Raw genomic sequence first — 20,650 nt, forward strand, 5'->3', positions numbered from 1 at the left:
CATGGTATTTGAAAAGATCCTTTTTAGTTTGATGTCAGAGAGTGTACTGCCAATATTATCTTCCAGGAATTTTATAGTTTCAGGTCATATCTTCAAGTCTTTGATCCATTTTGAGTTTGTTTTTGTGTCTGGTGTGAGATAGTGGCCTACCTTCATTCTTTTGCATGTGGCTGTGCAGTTATCACAACATGAATTATTGAAGAGACTTTCCGTTCTCCATTGTATTTTCTTGGCTCCCTTGTTGAAAATTAGTTGTCCATAGATGTGTGGGTTTATTTCTGGGCTCTCAGTTCTCTTCCATTGATATGTGTGCATGTTTTTGTAACAATACCATGCTGTTTTGGTCACTCTGGCTTTGTAGTACATTTTGAAGTCAGGGATTGTGATGCCTCCAGCTTTGTTCTTTTTTCTCAGGATTGCCTTCGCAATTCGGGGTCTTTGATTGCCCCAATTTTAGTATTCTTTGCTCTATTTCCATGAAGAATGTCATTGGGATTCTGATAGGGATTGCATTGAATCTGTAGATTGCTTTGGGTAGTATGGACTTTTTAACTATGTTTATTCTTCCAATCCATGAGCAAGTAATCTCTTTCCATCTGTTTAAGTCATTATCAGTTTCCCTCAGTAGTGTCTTATAGTTTTCTTTGTATAAGTCCTTCACCTCCTTGGTTAAATTTATTCCTAGGTACTTTTATTATTTTAGTTGCAATTGCAAATGGAATTATATTTTTGAGTTGTCTTTCTGTAAGTTTGTTATTGGAGTGTAGAAAAGCAACTAATTTTTGTAGGTAGATTCTGTACCCTGCAACTTTACTGTAGCTGTTAATTATTTCTTTTAGTTTTCCAATGGATGTTTTTGGGTTTTCTATGTGTAAGATCATATCTGCGAACAGTGAGAGTGTCACCTCTTCACTCTCTATTCGGATTCCTTTTATTCCTTTCTCTTGCCTAATTGCTCTGGCCAAAACCTCCAGTACTATGTTGAATAAGAGTGGTGATACTGTTCATCCTTGTCTTGTTCCCATTCTCAGGGGGATGGTGCTCAGTTTTTGCCCATTGAGTATGATATTGGCTGTGGTTTTGTCATATATGGCCTTTATTATGTTGAGGTAATTTCCCTCTATCCCTATTTTGTTCAGAGTTTTTATCATAAATGGCTGTTGGATCTTGTCAAGTGCTTTCTCTGCATCTATTGAGGTGATCATGTGGTTTTTATTCCTCAATTTGTTGATGTGGTGTATCGTGTTGATTGATTTGCAGATGTTGAATCATCTCTGTGTCCCTGGTAGGGATCCCATTTGATCATGATGTATGATCCTTTTGATGTATTGCTGAATTCGGGTTGCCAAAATTTTGTTGAGAATTTTTGCATCTCTGTTCATCACTGATATTGGCTTATAGTTCTCCTTTTTTCTGCTGTCCTTGTCAGGCTTTGGTATCAGAGTGATGTTGGCCTCGTAGAATGTTTTAGGAAGTGTTCCATCCTCCCTAATTTTTTGGAATAGCTTGAAAAGGATAGGTATTAAATCCTCTCTGAAAGTTTGGTAGAATTCCCCAGGAAAGCCATCTGGTCCTGGGGTTTTATTCTTTGGGATGCTCTTGATTGCTGTTTCAATCTCTTTCCTTGTGATTGGTCTGTTCAGATTGTTTGTTTCTTCTTGACTCAGCTTTGGGAGGTTGTAAGAGTCTAAGAATTTATCCATTTCCTCTAGGTTATCCATTTTGTTGGCATATGGTTTTTTGTAGTATTCTCTTATAATCAGCTGTGTTTCTGTGGAGTCTGTTGTTATTTCTCCTCTTTCATTTCTGATTTTGTTTATTTGAGCTTTTTCTTTGTAAGTCTGGCTAAGGATTTGTCAATTTTATTTATCTTCTCAAAGAACCAGGTGTTTGTTTCATTGATCCTTTCTACTTCATTTTTTGTTTCAATAGCTTTTATTTCTGCTCTGATTTTTATTATTTCTTTCCTTCTGCTGACTTTGGGCTTTGTCCTTCTTTTTCTACTTCAGTTGAGATTGCTTATTTGGGATTTTTCTTGTTTGTTAAGATGTGCCGGTATTGCGATGAATTTACCTCTTAATACAGCTTTTGTTATATCCCATATGAAGTGATATGGCATGTTATCATTTTCATTTGTCTCCAGATATTTTTTGATTTCTTCTTTAATTTCTTCAGTGATCCATTGCTTGTTCAATAGCATATTGTTTAGTCTCCACTTTTTTGTCCCTTTCTCAGCTTTTTTCTTGTAATTAATTTCTAGCTTTATAGCATTATGATCAGAGAAGATGCTTGTTATTATTTCAATTTTTTAAAATTTATAGAGGCTTGCCTTGTTTCCCAACGTATAGTCTATCCTTGAGAATGTTCCATGTGCACTTGAGAAAAATGGGTATTCTGCTGTTTTTGGATGCAGTGTTCTATAGGCGTCTATTAAGTCCAACTGTTTTAGCCTTTCATTTAATTCCACTGTTTCCTTGTTGATTTTCTATCTGGGTGATCTGTCCAATGATGTGAGTGGGGTGTTGAGGTCCCCTACTATTATTGTGTTGTTTTTAATGTCTTCTTTTAGGTTTGTTAATAGTTGCTTATGAACTTTGGGGCTCCTGTGTTGGGTGCATTGATATTTATAAGCATTGTTTCTTCTTGATGGAGTGTCCCTTTGATCATTATATATTGCCCCTCTTTGTCTCTCTTTACCTACGTTATCTTGAAGTCTACTTTCTCTGGTATAAGTATTGCGACCTCTGCTTTCTTTTGTTTGCCATTAGCTTGAAGTATCGTCTTCCACCCCTTGACTCTGAGCCTGTACTTGTCATTGGAGCAGAGATTTGTTTCCTGGAGGCAACACATTGTTGAATCTTGTTCTCTAATCCATCTTGCCACTCTGTGTCTTTTTATTGGAGAGTTCAATCCCTTTACATTGAGCATGATTAGTGATATATGAAGGCTTAATGCTGTCAGTATATCACTTGTTTTCTGGTTTTTGTACATTTCCTTTGTTTCTTGTCCTGTGTGTTTTGGTCTACCCATTGAATTATGCAGTTTTTTTTATGCTGTGTTTCTTTGTTTTTTTCCTTATTTATTTTTTGTGTCTCTGTTCTACTTTTTAGTTTAGTGGCTACCCTGAAGTTTGTATTCAGAATCTCGTACATAACATAGTCCATTTTATGATGGCCTCTTATTTCCTTAGTTTAAACTGGTTCAGTCCCTATCCTCCTCCCCTCCTAAGTTGTTATTCTCATATCTGATTCCAACTTATGTTTTGAGTTTGTACTTCTAGTGACAAGACTGTCTTTGATTTTGGTGTTTTCCTTCCCTTTAGCCTAATGCTATAGTTGAATATTTGCTATCCTATTCTGATTGTGTCTATCTATTAGTCTCCTTACTTTGTGTTTTGTGACCCCTTTCTCCTTTTTTTTCTTTTTTCAGGTATGAGGGCCTTTTTGAGGACTTCTTGTAGTGGGGGTCTCGTGACTGTCAAGTCACTTAGCTTTTGTTTGTCTGGGAAAGATTTAATTTATCCCTCATATCTGAAGGATATTTTTGCTGGATAGAGTATTTTTTGCTGAAGATTTTTATCTTTTAAAGTTCTGAATATGTCATTCCATTCTCACCTGGCTTGTAAGGTTTCTGCAGAGAAACCTGCTGAAAGTCTGACAGGGGTTCCTTTGTAGGTTATTTTCTTCTGCCTTGCTGCCCTGAATATTCTTTCTTTGTCATTCATTTTTGCCAGTTTAACTACTATATGCCTTGCAGTAGGTCTTTTTACATTCCCAAATCTAGGAGATCTGAAAGCTTCCTCTACACACATTTCCCTCTTATTCCTTAGATTTGGGAAGTTCTCTGCTATTATTTTTTTGAGCACGCTTTCTGTTCCATTCTCCTTCTCTTAACCTTCTTGAATACCTATAATTCTGATGTTGCATTTCCTCATTGAGTCGGATATTTCTTGGATACTTTCTTCATTTCTTTTTAGGCTCAATTCTCTCTCCTCCTGTCTGGAGCAATTCAACATGTCTATCTTCGATTATGCTGATTCGCTCATCTGTGGTGTCCATGCGAACGTTCAGGGAATCTGCATTTTGTTTTATCTCTTCCATTGTGTCTTTCATCTCTAGTATTTCGGATTGATTCTTTATAGTTTCAATCTCTTTTGTGAAGTAGCTCCTGAACTTGTTGAATTGTTTCTCTATGTTCTCTTTCACCTCATTGAGTTTTGTAACGATAGCTGTTTTGAATTCATTGTCATTTAGTTTACTTATTTCTGAGTCCTCAGGACTGAATTCTGTGTATTTATTGTTTTCCTTCTGTTCTGGAGAGTTGGTGAATTGCCTGATGCTGGAAGAATGGGGTTTTCCCGTTGTGATGCAGTTACAGCCTGTTGTCACTGGATGGGGCTCAAGAGCTGCATATTCTGTGCTCTCTGCCTTCAGCCAAGATGGCGTGATGTGGCACAGGTTGGAGAAGGGGCACTTTCTCCTGTGTGCAGTCCCGGGTTTCCTGATCACTTCTCACTATCTGGTCTCCTGAGGTCTTGGCTTGATGAGGTCACCCGGCCTGAAGGCTTTTGCGCCATTAGAGGGCTTCCCTCTAGGCTGCAAGGGACCTAGGGAGTCCTGGGTGATCCCACAGATGTGCGACCCCTCCACTGCACCTTCCCTCATGGAGCCTCCTGTGGTGGCGATCCCAGTCTTTAGGGATCGCCACCACAGGGAGGGAGTGAAGTTCTCTCTTACCCAGTTGCATCTCCTCTGAGGGGGGCTCCAGCCTCTCTGCCCTCCCTCGTGTTGCTGCCGTGACTCTTCATGGATACCTGTGCTTTTAGGATATTTTCTGTTGGAATATGGTTGCTCCTTTTTGTTGTATGTTGGAGGGGAGAGAGTCCTGGGCAAGCTCACTCCCCCCTGATGCTGACGCCACTCCTCTCAGTAGTTTTTAAGAGGATAAAAGGGCCTTAGATGAAAACATTTGAGGACCACTTGTGTAGAGAGTAGAGAGCCATTGAATTGTTTTAAGGTAGTAAAGCAACTTGCTTGAATTTGTAATTTAGGAAGTTGACTGGTTTTTCAGAGTAGAGGAATAGAATGGAGGAGGTGATTTTAGATAATTACTTAGGTTCACTTTACCTTATTCCTAGGAGAAAAATTATGGGCCTAGATGGAACTAAGTCATTGGCAGTGGGCATGTGGAGCAGGGAAGAGCTTCTGGAGGAAATGCGGAGAGGAAGTTCTAGCATAACTTCTGGAATTTGGGTTTAGGACAATTGGGGTGGATTATGCTGCTGTTAATTTAGATTCTTTTTAGAGATTAAAGACTTGTCTGTCAAGCTCATCATATGCTAACATAATTAATAATTAGATCTCACTGAAGATTAGTGTATGAAGTGGGCATTATTCATTATGGGTAAGCCACATACAAAGTTATCATTCTAGTGCTTAATTTCCTTTATTTGGAGGAAAAGTTGAAAAGTTCATTTGTTCCACAGATCTTTACTGAGTGCCATAGTACTGTCCTAAATACTGACAATTAGGAGCTAATGAGAGAGACAAAACCTTTCTCTCCTTTTGATTGTTTTAAGGAAAATTTGATATGTCACAAGTGGTTTATGATTTTCATTTTAGCTTAGAAATATTGTTTATAGCCTTAGAACCATCAGAAGGTGATATATTTTGTTTTCGATTTAGGTTTGTTTTTGAGCTCAAGTAACTTGAGTAATTTAAAACATTATTGAAAAGGAAATAAAAACCCAGAAACCACGAACAGAGAACTTGTAGATGGATGAAAATGAAGGTAAATTTATTTCAAACTGTATGCTATGCCTTAAAAGTTTGGGAACAAAAGAAATCATAGTTTCTTGAACTTCTACCTGTGTCTACATCCTCTCAGTCAGAAGTAGTTGAAAGAGGACTCTTTTTAGTTAGCTATTGGGAAGATTACATATGTTACAAAGATCTATTTCTTTAAAAAACACATATATTGATTTAAATCGTCGAATCTTTTATTATGTCATGTATAAGCTTCAATTTTTTTGCCATGTGAAAACCAAACTTGGCATAAACTTGGATTTTTGGTTAACTTTTTTTTTAAAGTTATTGAGGAAGTTTCAATTCTTGTTTGCCATCTTGGATGTTTCTGAGGGATTCTGTTGTGTTTGTTTTACCCTTGGAAAGGTGTTTTTCTTGAGCTGGAAAAGATATTTTTCTTCTCTCATAGCTCTTCTATCTTAGGAAGATGAAAAGTCACATTTGGAGTGAGACAAGTAAGGAAGTCTTTTAGTTTCTTGAAGAACTTTCTAAGAATGTTTTGAATGAATGAAAATATGGGGTTGTAATATTAGAAGTGCCAGTATAACCTTAATTATAGTGTTCAATGCTGTGGATGCTATAATTTATGTGTCCAAATACCGCAAACAGAAAAAAAATACTGGTTTGAGACTTTGCAGCTTGCTGGTGGTTACAAGTTTTCTTTTCCCCTTTAGGCGTCCCAAATGTGTTATCTGGCATTAAAGATGATGAAGAACACAGACTGAACTTCTAGTTTTTTTATTTCTGTTTGGTTTACAAGCTCTATTCGTTTCCTTTCAATCCATAAAATGCAGTAGTTCTCTGATTTGTGTTTTGATGATTAGATACTGCTAATTTTCTTTTTTCTTGAACTTGTTCATTTTGTTGTGATTTTCCTTTTGAAGCTTGGGGTAATAGTGTTTTGAAACTGTACTGAGTCTACATGTAAACTGAGTTTTCTGTAGACAGATTATAGTTGGGTTTTTCTAATCTGACAAATTCTGCCTGTTAATTGGAGTGTTTTAGATTATTTAGATTTTATGTAATTTTTAATATGATTAAGTCTAATGTCTTTTTATTTTCTATTTGTCCCATCTAATTTTTTTCCTTTTTCTTCTTTTCTTGTCCCATCTAATTTTTTTCCTTTTTTCTTCTTTTCTTGACTTTTTTTGTGTTAGTTGAGTATATTTTAGTAGTCCATTTTTTTTCATTATTGGTTTATTTGCTATACCTATTTATTTTGTAGTGGTGGTTCTAGGATTGACAATATGTGTGTTTCACTTATCATTGTCTGCTTTCAAATAATAATATACCGCTTAATGGATGATCTAAGTATTATCCTTTACTTCAGTATGCTTACAACAGTATGCTTCTTTTTATCCCCTGCTAATGTGCTAATATTGTTATGTCTTTTATATATGTTACAAACTCACACTATGTTATTATTATTATTATTATGATTGCTTTGAACAACTAATTTTTAAGAAATGAAAAAGTATCTTTGTATTTACCCACATAGTTATTTATGGCACTCTTCATTTCTTTTTATAGATCGAAGTTTTTCATCTAGTAGCATTTTACTTCAGCTTGAAGAACTTCCTTTAATATTTTTTGTAGTCCTGGAATTTCATCTTGCTACAAATTCTTTCAGCTTTGTTTGTTTGAAAAAAGTCTTTGCTACTTTCTTTGCTTAAGAATTTTGATTTCTGGATTTAACCTTTGGAGTAATTCCTGCTCATCTGCTTATTGCTAGGACTTTTCTGATAGCAGCTGTATCTACTTTGTATTCAAAAGAAGTAGCAGGAGTTGGAATGAGAGAAAGATGGCCAACTGTTAGAAGATGTAAGGATGTTAGTGAGAGAAATAAAAACAGCTTAAAATGCTTCCTTTTCTGAATTCTTTCAATGCTTTGTTAACAAACTCTCCAATATTATTTGTCACATTTTCACTTTAGATAATGTATTTATCCTCAGGAACTTTATTTTCATCATTTGTTAAATGAGAATGACAATATCTTATAGGATGTTTGTGATGATTATGAACAATGAACATAAAGCTTCTTGTATTGTTTGTACCAATAATAGTTACTTACTCAGAATATTATTTTACAGTATGACTTATTTGTTTACTTAAAAAAAATTCCTTTATAAATAATCAATGTTCTGAAGTTGAGGACACTTTCTTCTCCCACAGTTATCAACTTTTAACTCCTGCACTGCACTGTGCACAGTATCTTGAATATTAGCAGGTGCTTTTCTTGACCCTGTACCACCTTCATACTACTTTACTATCTTCAGGTCCTTTTTTCTATCCAGACTTAATTGAATCTTATCAGTTTACTCAACATCCACTTATTCCAGGTAATCTGGCTTCTTCCCTCACCACCCTAAAAGAACTGTTCTTTCAAACTTTGGTAGTAATCTATTAGTATTGCTAATAAATAATGATTGTAAACATGATAACATTCAGATTTGTTATCTTTTTGGAGAAGAATTAAATTTCTCACATTTTCCAAAGATGGAATAATTTTTTTGTTGTTGAAGAAGACTAAGCTAACATCTGTTGCCAATCTTTCTCTTTTTGTTTGAGGAAGATTGTCTCTGAGCTAACATCTGTACCAGTCTTCCTCTATTTTGTATATAGGATGCCACCTCAGCATGGCTTGATGAATGGTGCACAGATCTGTGCCCGGGATCCAAACCTGTGAACCCTGGGCCGCTGAAGCAGAGCACATGAACTTAACCACTATCCCACTGGGCTGGCCCTGAAAGATGGAATAATTTTAAGGAGTGAATATTGGTTGGTGTGGATGGTTATTTTGTGCATCTGCATATGGAAAGGAGCTTATGATGATCAGTACTCCTTAGTTTTTGAACTCTTCCTAAAGTCTAGGCTTGTATCTCCAACAGTGTGCTGTTGAGCTCTCCTGGCATGTCTTATTATTTGCCTCAACTTGTCTAAATGCAAACATCCCCCCAAATTAGATCTCATTTTCAGCTTCAGTATCTTATAGTAGAACCATGATTTGCCTCTGAATTTTATTTGTTTTATAGGGAAGATAAATATCATAGTGGACTATAAATAAAATTGTTCTAATATATATAATGTGAATGGCAAAGCCACAAAAAGGGGAAAATGTTATTTAACATTTAGGGTTCTCTCTATTAAGTAGTTCACATTAATAGAGGATTTTCATATGCCTCAAAAAGAGAAGCCAATAAGAGATTAGATATAGCTTTAAGAAACTAAATAAATTATCATTATTCTTATATACAAGTGAGACAGAATTTAAACTGTTAAGGAGTGTGGGCTCTGAAAAATAAATTTATTATATATATTTTTAATTTTTTTTTTTTTTTTTTTATTAATGTTATGATAGATTACAACCTTGTGAGATTTCAGTTGTACATTTTTGTTAGTCATGTTGTGGGTACACCACTTCCCCCTCCGTACCCTCCCCCCACCCCCCCTTTTCCCTGGTGACCACCAATCAGATCTCCTTCTCAATATACTAATTTCCACCTATGAGTGGAGTCATATAGAGTTCGTCTTTCTCTGACTGACTTATTTCGCTTAACATAATACCCTCGAGGTCCATCCACATTGTTGTGAATGGGCCAATTTCGTCTTTTTTTATGGCTGAGTAGTATTCCATTGTGTATATATACCACATCTTCTTTATCCAATCATTAGTTTCTGGGCATGTAGGCTGGTTCCACGTCTTGGCTATTGTAAATAATGCTGCAATGAACATAGGGGTGCAACGGACTCTTGAGATATCTGATATCAGGTTCTTAGGATAGATACCCAGTAATGGGATGGCTGAGTCATAGGGTATTTCTATTTTTAACTTTTTGAGAAATCTCCATACTGTTTTCCATAGTGGCTGTACCAGTTTGCATTCCCACCAACAGTGTATGAGGGTTCCTTTTTCTTCACAACCTCTCCAACATTTGTTACTATTAGTTTTAGATATTTTTGTCATTCTAATGGGTGTAAGGTGATATCTTAGTGTAGTTTTGATTTGCCTTTCCCTGATGATCAGCGATGATGAGCATCTTTTCATGTACCTATTGGCCATCCGGATATCTTCTTTGGAGAAATGTCTGTTCATGTCTCCAGCCCATTTTTTGATCGGGTTGTTTGAATAGTTTCCTCATCTTTAAATGGGAATACTCTTGCATGGGAATAGTGTCTAATTCATAGCATTGTTAAAAGGACTAAGATATGAGTGTAATGTCTAGCAGCTGACCCACTGGAAGTGCTACAAATAAAAATTTTTTTTTCTTTGTCTCTTTTTCCTCCCTCCTTGCCTTTTTTCTTCCTTCCCTTTCTCCCTGCTTTCCTTCTTCTTTCGATTATAGGAGGGGTTTTTTAGTCAGACAGATCTGGGTGTTCATCCCAGCTCTGTCACTTCCTCTCTTTTAGACTATGGAACCTCTTACGCCCTAATTACCTCATCCTTAAAATACTTGAGGCTTGGCATATGTAAGTGCTCAATGAAGGTCACTGTTGTTTCTTTGTGACATACATAATTGCTGACTAACTTACTCTTAATATTTTTGTGTATACAGTATTCCTCAAGTAGGTTAATAGAGTACCTGGATAAAGGTACCATCTATTTAGACTACTTATTTTCTGTCAAAGTACCTAACACATACTTTTCTTTGATCAGATATTCCTTGCTGAGGGAAGTTATATAAGAAAACAAAGTACAGTTTTCGTAATCTGTTTGAGCACCCAATTCCCTCCAGTGAATTCTAGTAAAAATTAGATGGTATAATGTGGCTTAGGACAGAATGCCTCTGTATATACTTTCGTTCTTTCCTCCTTTAATTTCTGCCTATTGCACCTACCAAATCTAAGAATGGATCTAACCACTTCAATCTAGTAGTTTAAGAAGAGAGGAAGAAGAGAGGTTGGCAATATGATATCCAACTACTGATACAAGGGAAAGTGATGTCATAGGCACTAATAAAGAACAAATTTTTTCTAACGTGTGTTGCTGTTATGTGGCATAGTTTGATTGTTCTCTGGCTGGGGCAGTATCCTGCTTCAGGTGGCTATGTGTATGAAAAGGCAGAAGAGAGATGGCTAATGATTGCGTCATCTGAGGAAAATGACTGTTCCTTTTTACTGAATAGCGTGAATCTCAGAGATGGAAGAATGGCCCCACCACACAGGTGTTTACGGTTAATACAGTGATCTCTTTCATTATTAAAATATAGCCTAATGAATATTCAACTTTGGCCTGTCTGGTGAGCTATTCCTCCTTTTGGGAGGGTCAGGTAAAAGAATGCAAGGGAACATCAACTCTCTTCTCTTTTTCCCCAGCCTATCATAACCCCTTATCCTCATACTTGATGGGAGAGAAAATGGAAGTAGTCTCCGCTGTGGGCTAAAGTTGATGTGTGAAGAGATTTGGGGCATACACATCCCTCCTTCACTTAAACATGCTTGGCTTTTTTTTAAAATGACTAAAATTAAGTTTATTAATATTGTCGTCATTGTAGAGGTGAGCCAGAAATTTCCATTTTTACCATGAAAACTAATGAGTGTATTTTCCCTGGCTCACTCTGGTGTTCTCTAAGTGTGCCTCTGCATTGGTGACTTTATTTGGGTCTCTGACTCTTGGAAGTACAGTGTTACTGTTAGAGATTCTTTATTGCATCTGACAGTAGCCATTCTACTTGCTACTGGAGGAGATAGAGGTGACTGTCCCTAAGAGCTTTGTAGCAGTTCATTTCCAAGGCCCTCTGTTTCAGGAGCTTTTGGTGACCAGAGCTGCCAGGTGAGCCTAGTCCTTTTCTCTTGCCAAGTTTGGTGCCACAAGGCTGAAGAGCATAGATGACATCACTTATTAGTTCCATCTTTCAGTTTCTCTCCTTCAATTCTTTCTTGCGTTTTAACCTCTTTATCTGTTTTTAAACAAGGACTTGGAATGATTTGGTTACCTGTTTTAAGTTTTGTCCTACCATTGTGAATCTGGGAGTTGGTGGTTTTCAGGTTTTACCTGACTAGCCCTATTAGGGCTAAGGTGAAAAGTGGCAGCATGATCATGTGATCTGTCAGTATGAAAGTAATGGATCTATTTACATACAGCGTTTGTCACATTTTCCCTCTGTTAGGAACTTTTGTAAGGAATGACATTGTTGCTTGTTTCTTGAGGAGCAAAGGGCAGTATTTTTCAGAAATAGCTCTACAGTCCCCAAGAGGAAACATTCTTTTGCCATGAAATATACTTACTAGACATTTTGGAAAAATTGCAGTCTAAATAAGAAAGATATAACTGTAGTGTGTTTGAGGTTAAAAATTATCTGAAAACATTTTAACTAGTATTTTTGAGAACAGAGTTTCTTTTGTTAGAAATTAGAGGGTTTCAATGGAGTAAGATGTAGTCCGAAGTGATGCATAGTGGTTAAAGCAGATGATGAATTCAAACTAGTGATGGAAGTAATTCTAGTTTCAATAGTAAATATCATAATTCTTGCTTTTCATTTAATTTAGTTGGGGGAGGATTTGAATGGAAGCCCACTTGTAATTGATACAATTAAAATGTCATTGAAATGAAAACAAGTTCGAATTATCAGAAGGATTATTTTCTAATTATAAGATATATGCAACCGTAATTTCCTAACCATAATTAAGAAAGAAGTGTTTACACATTTGGTAATGTTTGTTCCATAGTATATATTCCTATGAGTACCATGATTAATGCTCATTTTTAAAGCATACTAAAGTTTCAGGTTTATTATAAATTTTAAGCAAATCAAGTTATTTAGCTTTTCTTTGAAATAATAAAATCATGTAGTTTGTAGGGAAGCTTTATTCACTGCTTTTTTTAACTATTTGAAAACTAATATGTAGTCTATATACTTTATCCTTTTTTGCTAACTTTTTGAAAATAAAAATAACTTTTTGAAAATAAAAATAACTTGTTCTTTCTTTTGCTTTAAAATGTTTGTCATCTCGTGTATGCCAGATTTATTGGACTGCAGTAGTTTTAGCGCGTTTTGGCTGGAATGTTTATGATGACATCATTATAATCTATATACAGTATGTGATTTCAGGGTTGAATATTTTCATAATTATGCTAGTTTTGGCAGTTCACTTGGAACTTTTTCACATCTCTTTAATGAACATGTTTTACTTCTGGGCTTTTGAGACACCCATATGTTTGGAAAATTAATAGTGTGCTTTTAATGTTAACGTGCAGAAGTGTATGACTACAGACATTTTTAAGGATGCAAGTTGAACTAAAAGTTATTACAGTAAGATTTTATTCACAGTAGTAGTCTTTTAGTATTTAGAGACTGTAACATCCCTCTAAGTAACAGAAGATGTCATTATAAAGATTAAATAGTGAAATTATTTTGTGGAATGAAACACTGTGAAGTTTGTTTTGCGTTAACTTAATATCTCATAAGTTCATGCGAAAATTTTGTTGTTTATCACAGCAAACTTTTACTTCTTTCTTGTAATGCAGTTTCAAACAGAAATTTTTCCTTTTGTTAATATATCACTAGCATCTGAAGCCATGCTATCCTGTAAAAGATCATCTTTTATTGTATAATTCTCTTAATGTGGTATCGAATAAGAATTTTTGTTTTCTAAAGGAGGTCTTATCATTTTATTTGCCTCTAGTACCCCATTAGATTGGTAAATTTAGTGGTTATCCTTCTTATTTATTCTTGAAGTTTTCTCTTCAAATATATAAAATAGAAAAACTAAATTTATCACCATTCTTGAAAATATTATAAAATAATTTTATTATTGATTAACACAGTACACCATCAATTACCCTTTGTGTTGGTATCTTTGATCTCTCCCTCCTCATGTGCATCTTTCCTTCAAACAAAATGTTCTCTTTTATCCCAAAAAAAGGAATAAGAAGAAGCCAGATGCTTTCACTTCATTTTACTACGCCATCTATTTCCTCCTTGTAATACCTGTCTTCTTGAAAGAGCAATGTATGCTTATCTACCTTAACTTCTTTTTTTTGAGGAAGATTAGTCCTGAGCTAACATCTGCTGCCAGTCCTCCTCTTTTTGCTGAGGAAGACTGGCCCTGAGCTAACACCCACACCCATCTTCCTCTACTGTATATGTGGGACGCCTACCACAGCATGGCTTTTGTCGAGCAGTGCCATGTCCACACCCGGGATCCGAACCGGCGAACCCCGGGCCGCTGAAGTGGAATGTGCGCACTTAGCTGCACCACCAGGCTGGCGCCTGCCTTAACTTCTCATTCACTCTTTGAACTACTCATTTACTGCTCCCACCCCTGTCCTGTAGTGGAATTACAGAAATCTCCTTTCTTGTAGGTTATTGACATCCTCCTCCTAATTACCAAATCTTGAAACGTGTCAACTGGAATGAAGACAGAACATCTCTATAGTTCTTAATGTTACTCCATTTTTATTGAACTGGTACATACCTTTAATTTTTGGTATTGTTCTTCCATCTTAAACCTTGTATACTCTGGCTTTATTTGACTAATCATCACTCCTTGTATGTGCTACATACATTTATACTGTTTTCCTTTTGTTTTTAGTTTTTCCCTGATTTTTCCTACAGTCTTAACCTAAAACATTTCTACACTGAGTTTTAAGGGCCTGACCTCTCTAGTTCTTCCAAATAGAATGACTCTTTGTTCTCCTATTACTTAAAAACCAACAAAAAGTACTCTTGTAGAACTGGTTATATAGGTTTTTAATAGATTATGAAATCCTTGAGGAAAAGTGTTGTATCTTATTTGCCTTTGTAAATCCAGCAGTTAGCATGTAGGCACATTATATAAACATTTGTTGAATCAAGGTAGGAAAAGAGTACTCGCATACATTGTATAAAGGAATAAGTTTCAAAAATGTGTATGATTTGTTGAAGTTTCTGTATTATCCATGTCAAAACCCAATTAAACCTTATATCTAATCTGAATACTCAATTCAATAAATATTGTTAAATAGGATGCAAAAGATTCTAAGGATAATTAAGGTTAATCATTAAAGATGATTAAGACGACAGCTATATTCTTAATTTAATTCATAAAATAGTGAGGGTCTTAACATATAAACAACAAATAGGGGAAAATTAAGACCCTTTCCATTTATTTTGCATTCAGATAGAGACGGAAAGTGTTTAAAAGCTTCAATTAATTAGTCTTTTGCTGAATCCTTATATAAGAATTTTTTGGACATTATTAAGTGGTTTATTTTGATACCAACTAAAGAAAGGAAGAATTTGTGATTTTAAACTACTAGTTACTTTTAAAATGCTGTTTGAGAATGCAAATTATGAAGATTGTGTGGTTATATAGATTTCTAGAGCTAAAAAAATTAGAAGAGTCTATCTAATCACATTTAGTAACTGTAAACTGCATATGTTTAACAAAACTTTTCCTAATCCTTGAATGGTGATTGATGCTTTTCTTTTCTTTGTTTAAAATGAAAATAGGATGACCATGAAAGCTGTGGTTCTAATTCTACCAACCGTAGTACTACAGAGAACACGAAATCATCAGTAAAACCCCGAAGAATTCAGCAGGCTGCTCCCACAGATCCTGATTTACCACCAGGTAACTTCTAATGGGATTGATAAAGCCAAAATTTCAATTGTTATTAATCCTTGTTTATAGCCCGTTGTAGAATATACACTTTCAGTATTCTGTAGGGTCATAAAATATTTAAACTGTATGTGCATGGGCATTTGCTGCATGACATCAGAACACATTGAGTCCAGATCCCTCACAAATGTCTGCTTCACATTGTGATGCTCTTTTGCAGCAGGTTGTTCCTTAAGTTTCTTTCTTACATCCTCTCCAAGCAAAGACTTGATTGTAATTTCCCACTCATAGTCTTTTTGTTCCGTTTACTTCTTGATAAACAGAGGAAAGACATTAGAGGGTTCTGAGTTTCTGGAAACTATAAAATTCACTAACAGAATCACAGAATTTTTTAAGTGGGAGAGACTGTCTCTCCTCTTTCATTTCCTGAAATTTTTATTTACCCCAAACAGTTGTGGCTTAGAAATAACATTTCCTTGGTAAATATTTAATGATGAAAAACCAGTGATCGTTATGTGTCAGCTCTGTGGCCAAAGTGTATAGCTGCTTTTGTAGAGTTAGGAATTATCAGTCACTTCTCTTTTGATTTTATTTGTCAGTTACTTCCTTTTTCTGAGGTGTAGTTGACATTGGTATACACTTGTTTTCTGCATCAAATTTTTGTAGGTTTTCTGCTGGTTTTAACCTAGTTAATATTTGAGAGTCTTTTGGCACCATCTACTTTACTTGTAAGAGGCTAGGGTTAGTATAACATTTCATAGCCCTCCTCCCTCAAATATATGTTCTAAGTTACATTTGAATTGAATATTTTTAACTAGTGTTATAGTGATGTTAATGCTGATGCTTTGTATTCTTTGAAACTTTACCCAACAGGTCTCTGTAATCCCTTTGGCTTTAGAATAGATTAATTGCTATAGCTGGAGAAGGTGCCAGAAGAAGATATTTTACTTCTGAAAGTTTCTGATTCTGCTTAGAGTAGTATGATGGTTCCAGAACTTTCTAAAGTTTTTCTTACTAATTAACTCCTTTGGGAAATATCTCTGGTGAATTAAACTGTAAATTAAACTGTAATGTTTTTATTTATTAAATAGGCAACTCCTTTCCCCCTTCGAATTTCTGACTACATGTCCCCTCAAAACTTCTTACATCAGCTCATTGTATAGAACTCTCTCCATCAATATCCTGGCAAAGAGTCATCAGTTTTGGGTTTAACTGTTGTCTTGTTACGTTTTTTTCCTCTAAAGAAAGAACTTGTTTAAGAAAAATTTAAAGCTTTTGTCAGTTGTTAATTTCACAGATAAAAATCTTCTATGGGCTAACCTGCGTGTACTTAAACAGGTCCCAGACTTTTAATGATTCTTTAGAGACTGTATTAGAATTTACACTGATATTCAGAATTGGGAGAATTGGCCTATTTTTAGGACATAAAACATAAATGTAACATAAAACATCTTATTTTTAGTGGTATAAAACAGAGCTGTGTTCTACCTGAACTAGTTGAGGTAGCTTTTGGATTAACATCTGCTTTTCTGCCTTACCCAGCAGGAGGACTCATATCCTCTTTTATGCTGACATAAATCACAGTTAAGGAGTTGCTTTAGGAAGTAACTGAACTTGTTGGGCAATTACTGGGAGGCAGAGCAGCTAAACTTAATCTTGCCAAAAGAAAAAAAAAGGAATAATTTGAGAATCCAGTTGGATAATGGTAAATCATTTTATTTAAAGGTTAACTTATATGGTTATTTGAGGACTCGTTTCTGTCAACCTTGTCCTGCCTGGGAACCATATTAAGGTTCTTTCATGGTAGAGATGAATTCTTGCTCTCAAATTTTCTAGGGCAAAGTTTTTTCTTCTAGGAGCTGTGGTTACAGTTTTGGAGTTTGAACATTTCCATAGATCTAGAGATGCTTTTTGAGAAAAGTTTTGGTGTTGCCAATAGTTGTTTGTCCTACACCCTTGAAGGATGAGTGGTTCTCTGATAGAAAGAGAATTCAGGTAGATATCTAATATCCTCTTTGCAATCTCAATTCTTGGTATGCAGAACAGTCTTTCTCAGATTGTGGATCTTGACTGCGTTGAGTGCGTTGTGAAAGCAATTTAGTTGAGTCATGGCAAGCATTTAAAAAATATATAGCATAGAATAGGAAACTTCATAGCATATGGCATGTAGTAAAGGTTAGCAATATTTCACGAAACTTGTATATGTATATGTGTTTATGTGCATTTGTGCTGGGTTATAATGTAATATTTCTTCCTGGGAGAGGGATCAAAAGAGTTTGAATCTGACTGAAGCATACGCATTTTCTTTCAGTTAACGATGTATAGGCCAGGATCTTCAATTACTGCTACTAATAACAGTTATGAATTGTGGCCTTAGCACATCCTGTACGATATGCTGACAGTTCCTATTCAGAGAGAAAGTTTAAGGATGTTTGATTGATTTCCTTATTTATTCATGCTTTCCTCAGTATTCTCTGCACTTGATCTCTCTGTAAAGCAAGATTACTTCTAAGTTAGATACCTGTATTATTCAGTTCTGTGCTCTCTGAAGTGAATAGCCTTGGGCTCTTGTTGAAGGTCATTATCGGAAGCAGCCCTTTGTGAGCAGCTTCTGCATTTTCTCTAAAATGGCTTTAGAGGGTATTGTCCTTTAACTTATTCAAGGTCTCTTAATTAACTGATATGTTTTTTCTTATTTAGTAGTTACCATTAAAAAAAAATCCTACTTTTCTTGTTTGCTAGGAAGCTTAGAGAGAAATTTTGCGTTCTATTGCATAGCTTCCTCTTTCTTGGTCTTGTCATATAATTATGTTTTTCATTTTCTTCTCCTTGCCCTTTTACTCAGAATATATGTATACATATATATGTATATGTATGTATACACACATACACAATTAGTGGACATATTTAGGGTATAGACAAACTGAAAACTATGTTGCCCACTGGGTCTGAAGTTATGACTTAGTCATCTTTGATCTTCATCATCTAGTATAAAGATCAGTAAACATTTTCTGTAAAGGGCCAGTTATTAAATATTTTAGGCTTTGCAAGCCATATATTTTCTGTTGCAGCTATTCCATTCTTCTGATGTAGTGTGAAATCAACCATAAATGATAAATAATGTACAAGGCTGTTCCAATAAAGCTTTATTTATGAAAACGGATGGCACGGGCCTCATTTTGCGAGCCTCTGATCTAATATAATGTCTGGTTCACAATAGGCACTTATAATTTACTGCACTGCACAAAAACTGAACTGCACAAAATCACAGTGTTTTCTTCAGACTTTGATAATCAGAGTTATAGAGTCATTGAAATGTCTAAGAAGTTACTTCAGATTTTCTGATCTAACTGTCTTTTTTGGACATAGACCCTTGAAAATCTGTTGAAAAAGTTACAGACCCATATATGCAAATTCAAAATTTGAATATTATTTTAGGGTATTCACATACCGGCTGAAGTCCATCTGCAGGTCCCAGCTAAGCCTCTGATCTAGCCCACATTTTGTGGGTGAGAAAATGGAAACTCAGATTTTTTTGGTATACATGAGGAGAGACATTATTAAATTAGTAGTAGTCATTTACTCAAAATTTTGTTTTCTGCAGAAAATATTGAATATGAAATGGAAGATATAGTTTGTGTGTGTGGTGTGTGTGTGTATGCTTAAATGCTTGCCATCTTAACCTGTTATGGCTTGGTTTTCTGAAAAATCTCTTGAAGGAAGTTTAATAATAGTTGGGGAGTATATCAGCTAATTTAAGAATGTTTATAATGTATCAAGTGTTCAAGAACCTGAGCCAAAATGGCAATGTATTGTTATAGAAGATAGCACAATCATTTCCTTTCTGTTTGCCTGAGTGGGGAACATAGAATTTAAAGCTATCCAGTTGTTCCTTTCTGGAACATTTAAGAGTAGAGAAGACCTTGTTGCAAATGAAAAACAAATGCATAGCATGTTTCACATCATTATTTTTGTGTTTATTGTTTGAACATCTTCTATTAACAGTTTCTGGAAAATATTTTTAAAAATAATAATGTGAATAATGTGACAAATTGTGTAAGTTAAGTTATTGTTGACTGGTGAACACATTAACCTCTAAATTTCAGTGGATTTACACAGCAAAAGTGTTATGTTTTCTTGATGTACCAGTCCAAAGACAATTTTCTACCAGGAGCCCAGGCTTCTTTTATCTTGAGGCTCTGCTATCCTCTAAGCCAGACTTTGAATTTTACTACTTTCAGCCTTTTCAGGAGGAGAGCCTAGAGAAGACCTATCTACTTCCTGCCCCCTGGCTGGAAGTGATACCTACTCTTCTCAAATTTTATTGAGGAAACCTATTTGCATGAACATTATGTATGGCTTATAGTCATATCTCAGTAACAATTCTTCATTCTGGAAGAAGCGCAAAATATTGATGGATAGCTAGCCATTTCTGCCATACAGGTGTTCTTTCTCATTAATATATTGATTCTTTTAAAAGTAGGTTATGCTTCAAACTATTATTTTGTCAATAGCCTTCAAGATATCTAACGTTTATATTTTATTACAGAAAAGGTGATAATTGGAGAACCTTTATTTCATTCTAATTAGACTGAATTTGAAAATATTGCTTAGTGGAAGCAGCTGTTCGATTCCCTAAATCTTTATTGCTGTGTGAATGAGAGTATGCTGGAGCAGCTCATTGGAGGCTGTCTTTGCTTTCAAAGATTTAAAGTGTAGGAGACTTTGTAAACTACTACCAGTGCAAAGCCAGAGCAAGGAGGAGTTCTAAGAAAACACAAGTGATGTTTTTCAGTTGCTAAAATGAAGGAGTGGTTATGTCTAGGTGTGTATGGCTTCCAACACACACAAGTAAAACGAAGAGGCAAGAAAGATTAAAAGTGAAAGGATGGGAAATGGTGTAACAGACAAATACTATTCAAAAATAAGTCTGGGGCCTGGCCCAGTGGCCAAATGGTTAAAGTTCTGTGTGCTCTGCTTTGGTGGCCCAGGTTTGTAGGTTTAGATCCCAGGCACAGACTTACTCCATTCACCAGCTGTGCTGTGGCGGTGTCCCACATACAAAAAAATAGAGGAAGATTGGCACAGATGTTAGCTCAGGGCTAATCTTCCTCAAACAAAAAAGAGGAGGATTGACAATGGATGTTACAGCCAAAAATAAAAGTCTGTATTTGTAGCATACAAATCAGGCAAAATAAAACTTACGGAAAATGCATTAATGGACATATGTAGTTGATACTAAATTATAATAAAAGGTAGAATTCTCCAAAAAATATATGATGACATTGTATGCATCTACAACCTAG

General features: G+C 35.4%; 1 protein-coding gene across 22 annotated transcripts in view; it reads left to right on the plus strand.

The window, feature by feature from the left end:
• VPS13B (vacuolar protein sorting 13 homolog B) overlaps nt 1–20,650 on the plus strand; it is a 777,539-nt gene that overhangs the window by 27,167 nt on the left and 729,722 nt on the right. For all 22 annotated transcript variants that reach the window (XR_011421645.1, XR_011421647.1, XR_011421646.1 and 19 more), the window contains one exon: nt 15,236–15,356. Coding sequence is in view for 18 of the 22 variants with exons in the window: in XM_005613228.4 (XP_005613285.2) it covers nt 15,236–15,356 (121 nt within the window). In the remaining 4 variants the exon portion in view is untranslated. The remainder of the gene's footprint in view (nt 1–15,235; nt 15,357–20,650) is intronic.

The sequence above is a fragment of the Equus caballus genome, chromosome 9, assembly GCF_041296265.1.
Source record: "Equus caballus isolate H_3958 breed thoroughbred chromosome 9, TB-T2T, whole genome shotgun sequence".
Taxonomy (NCBI): domain Eukaryota; kingdom Metazoa; phylum Chordata; class Mammalia; order Perissodactyla; family Equidae; genus Equus; species Equus caballus.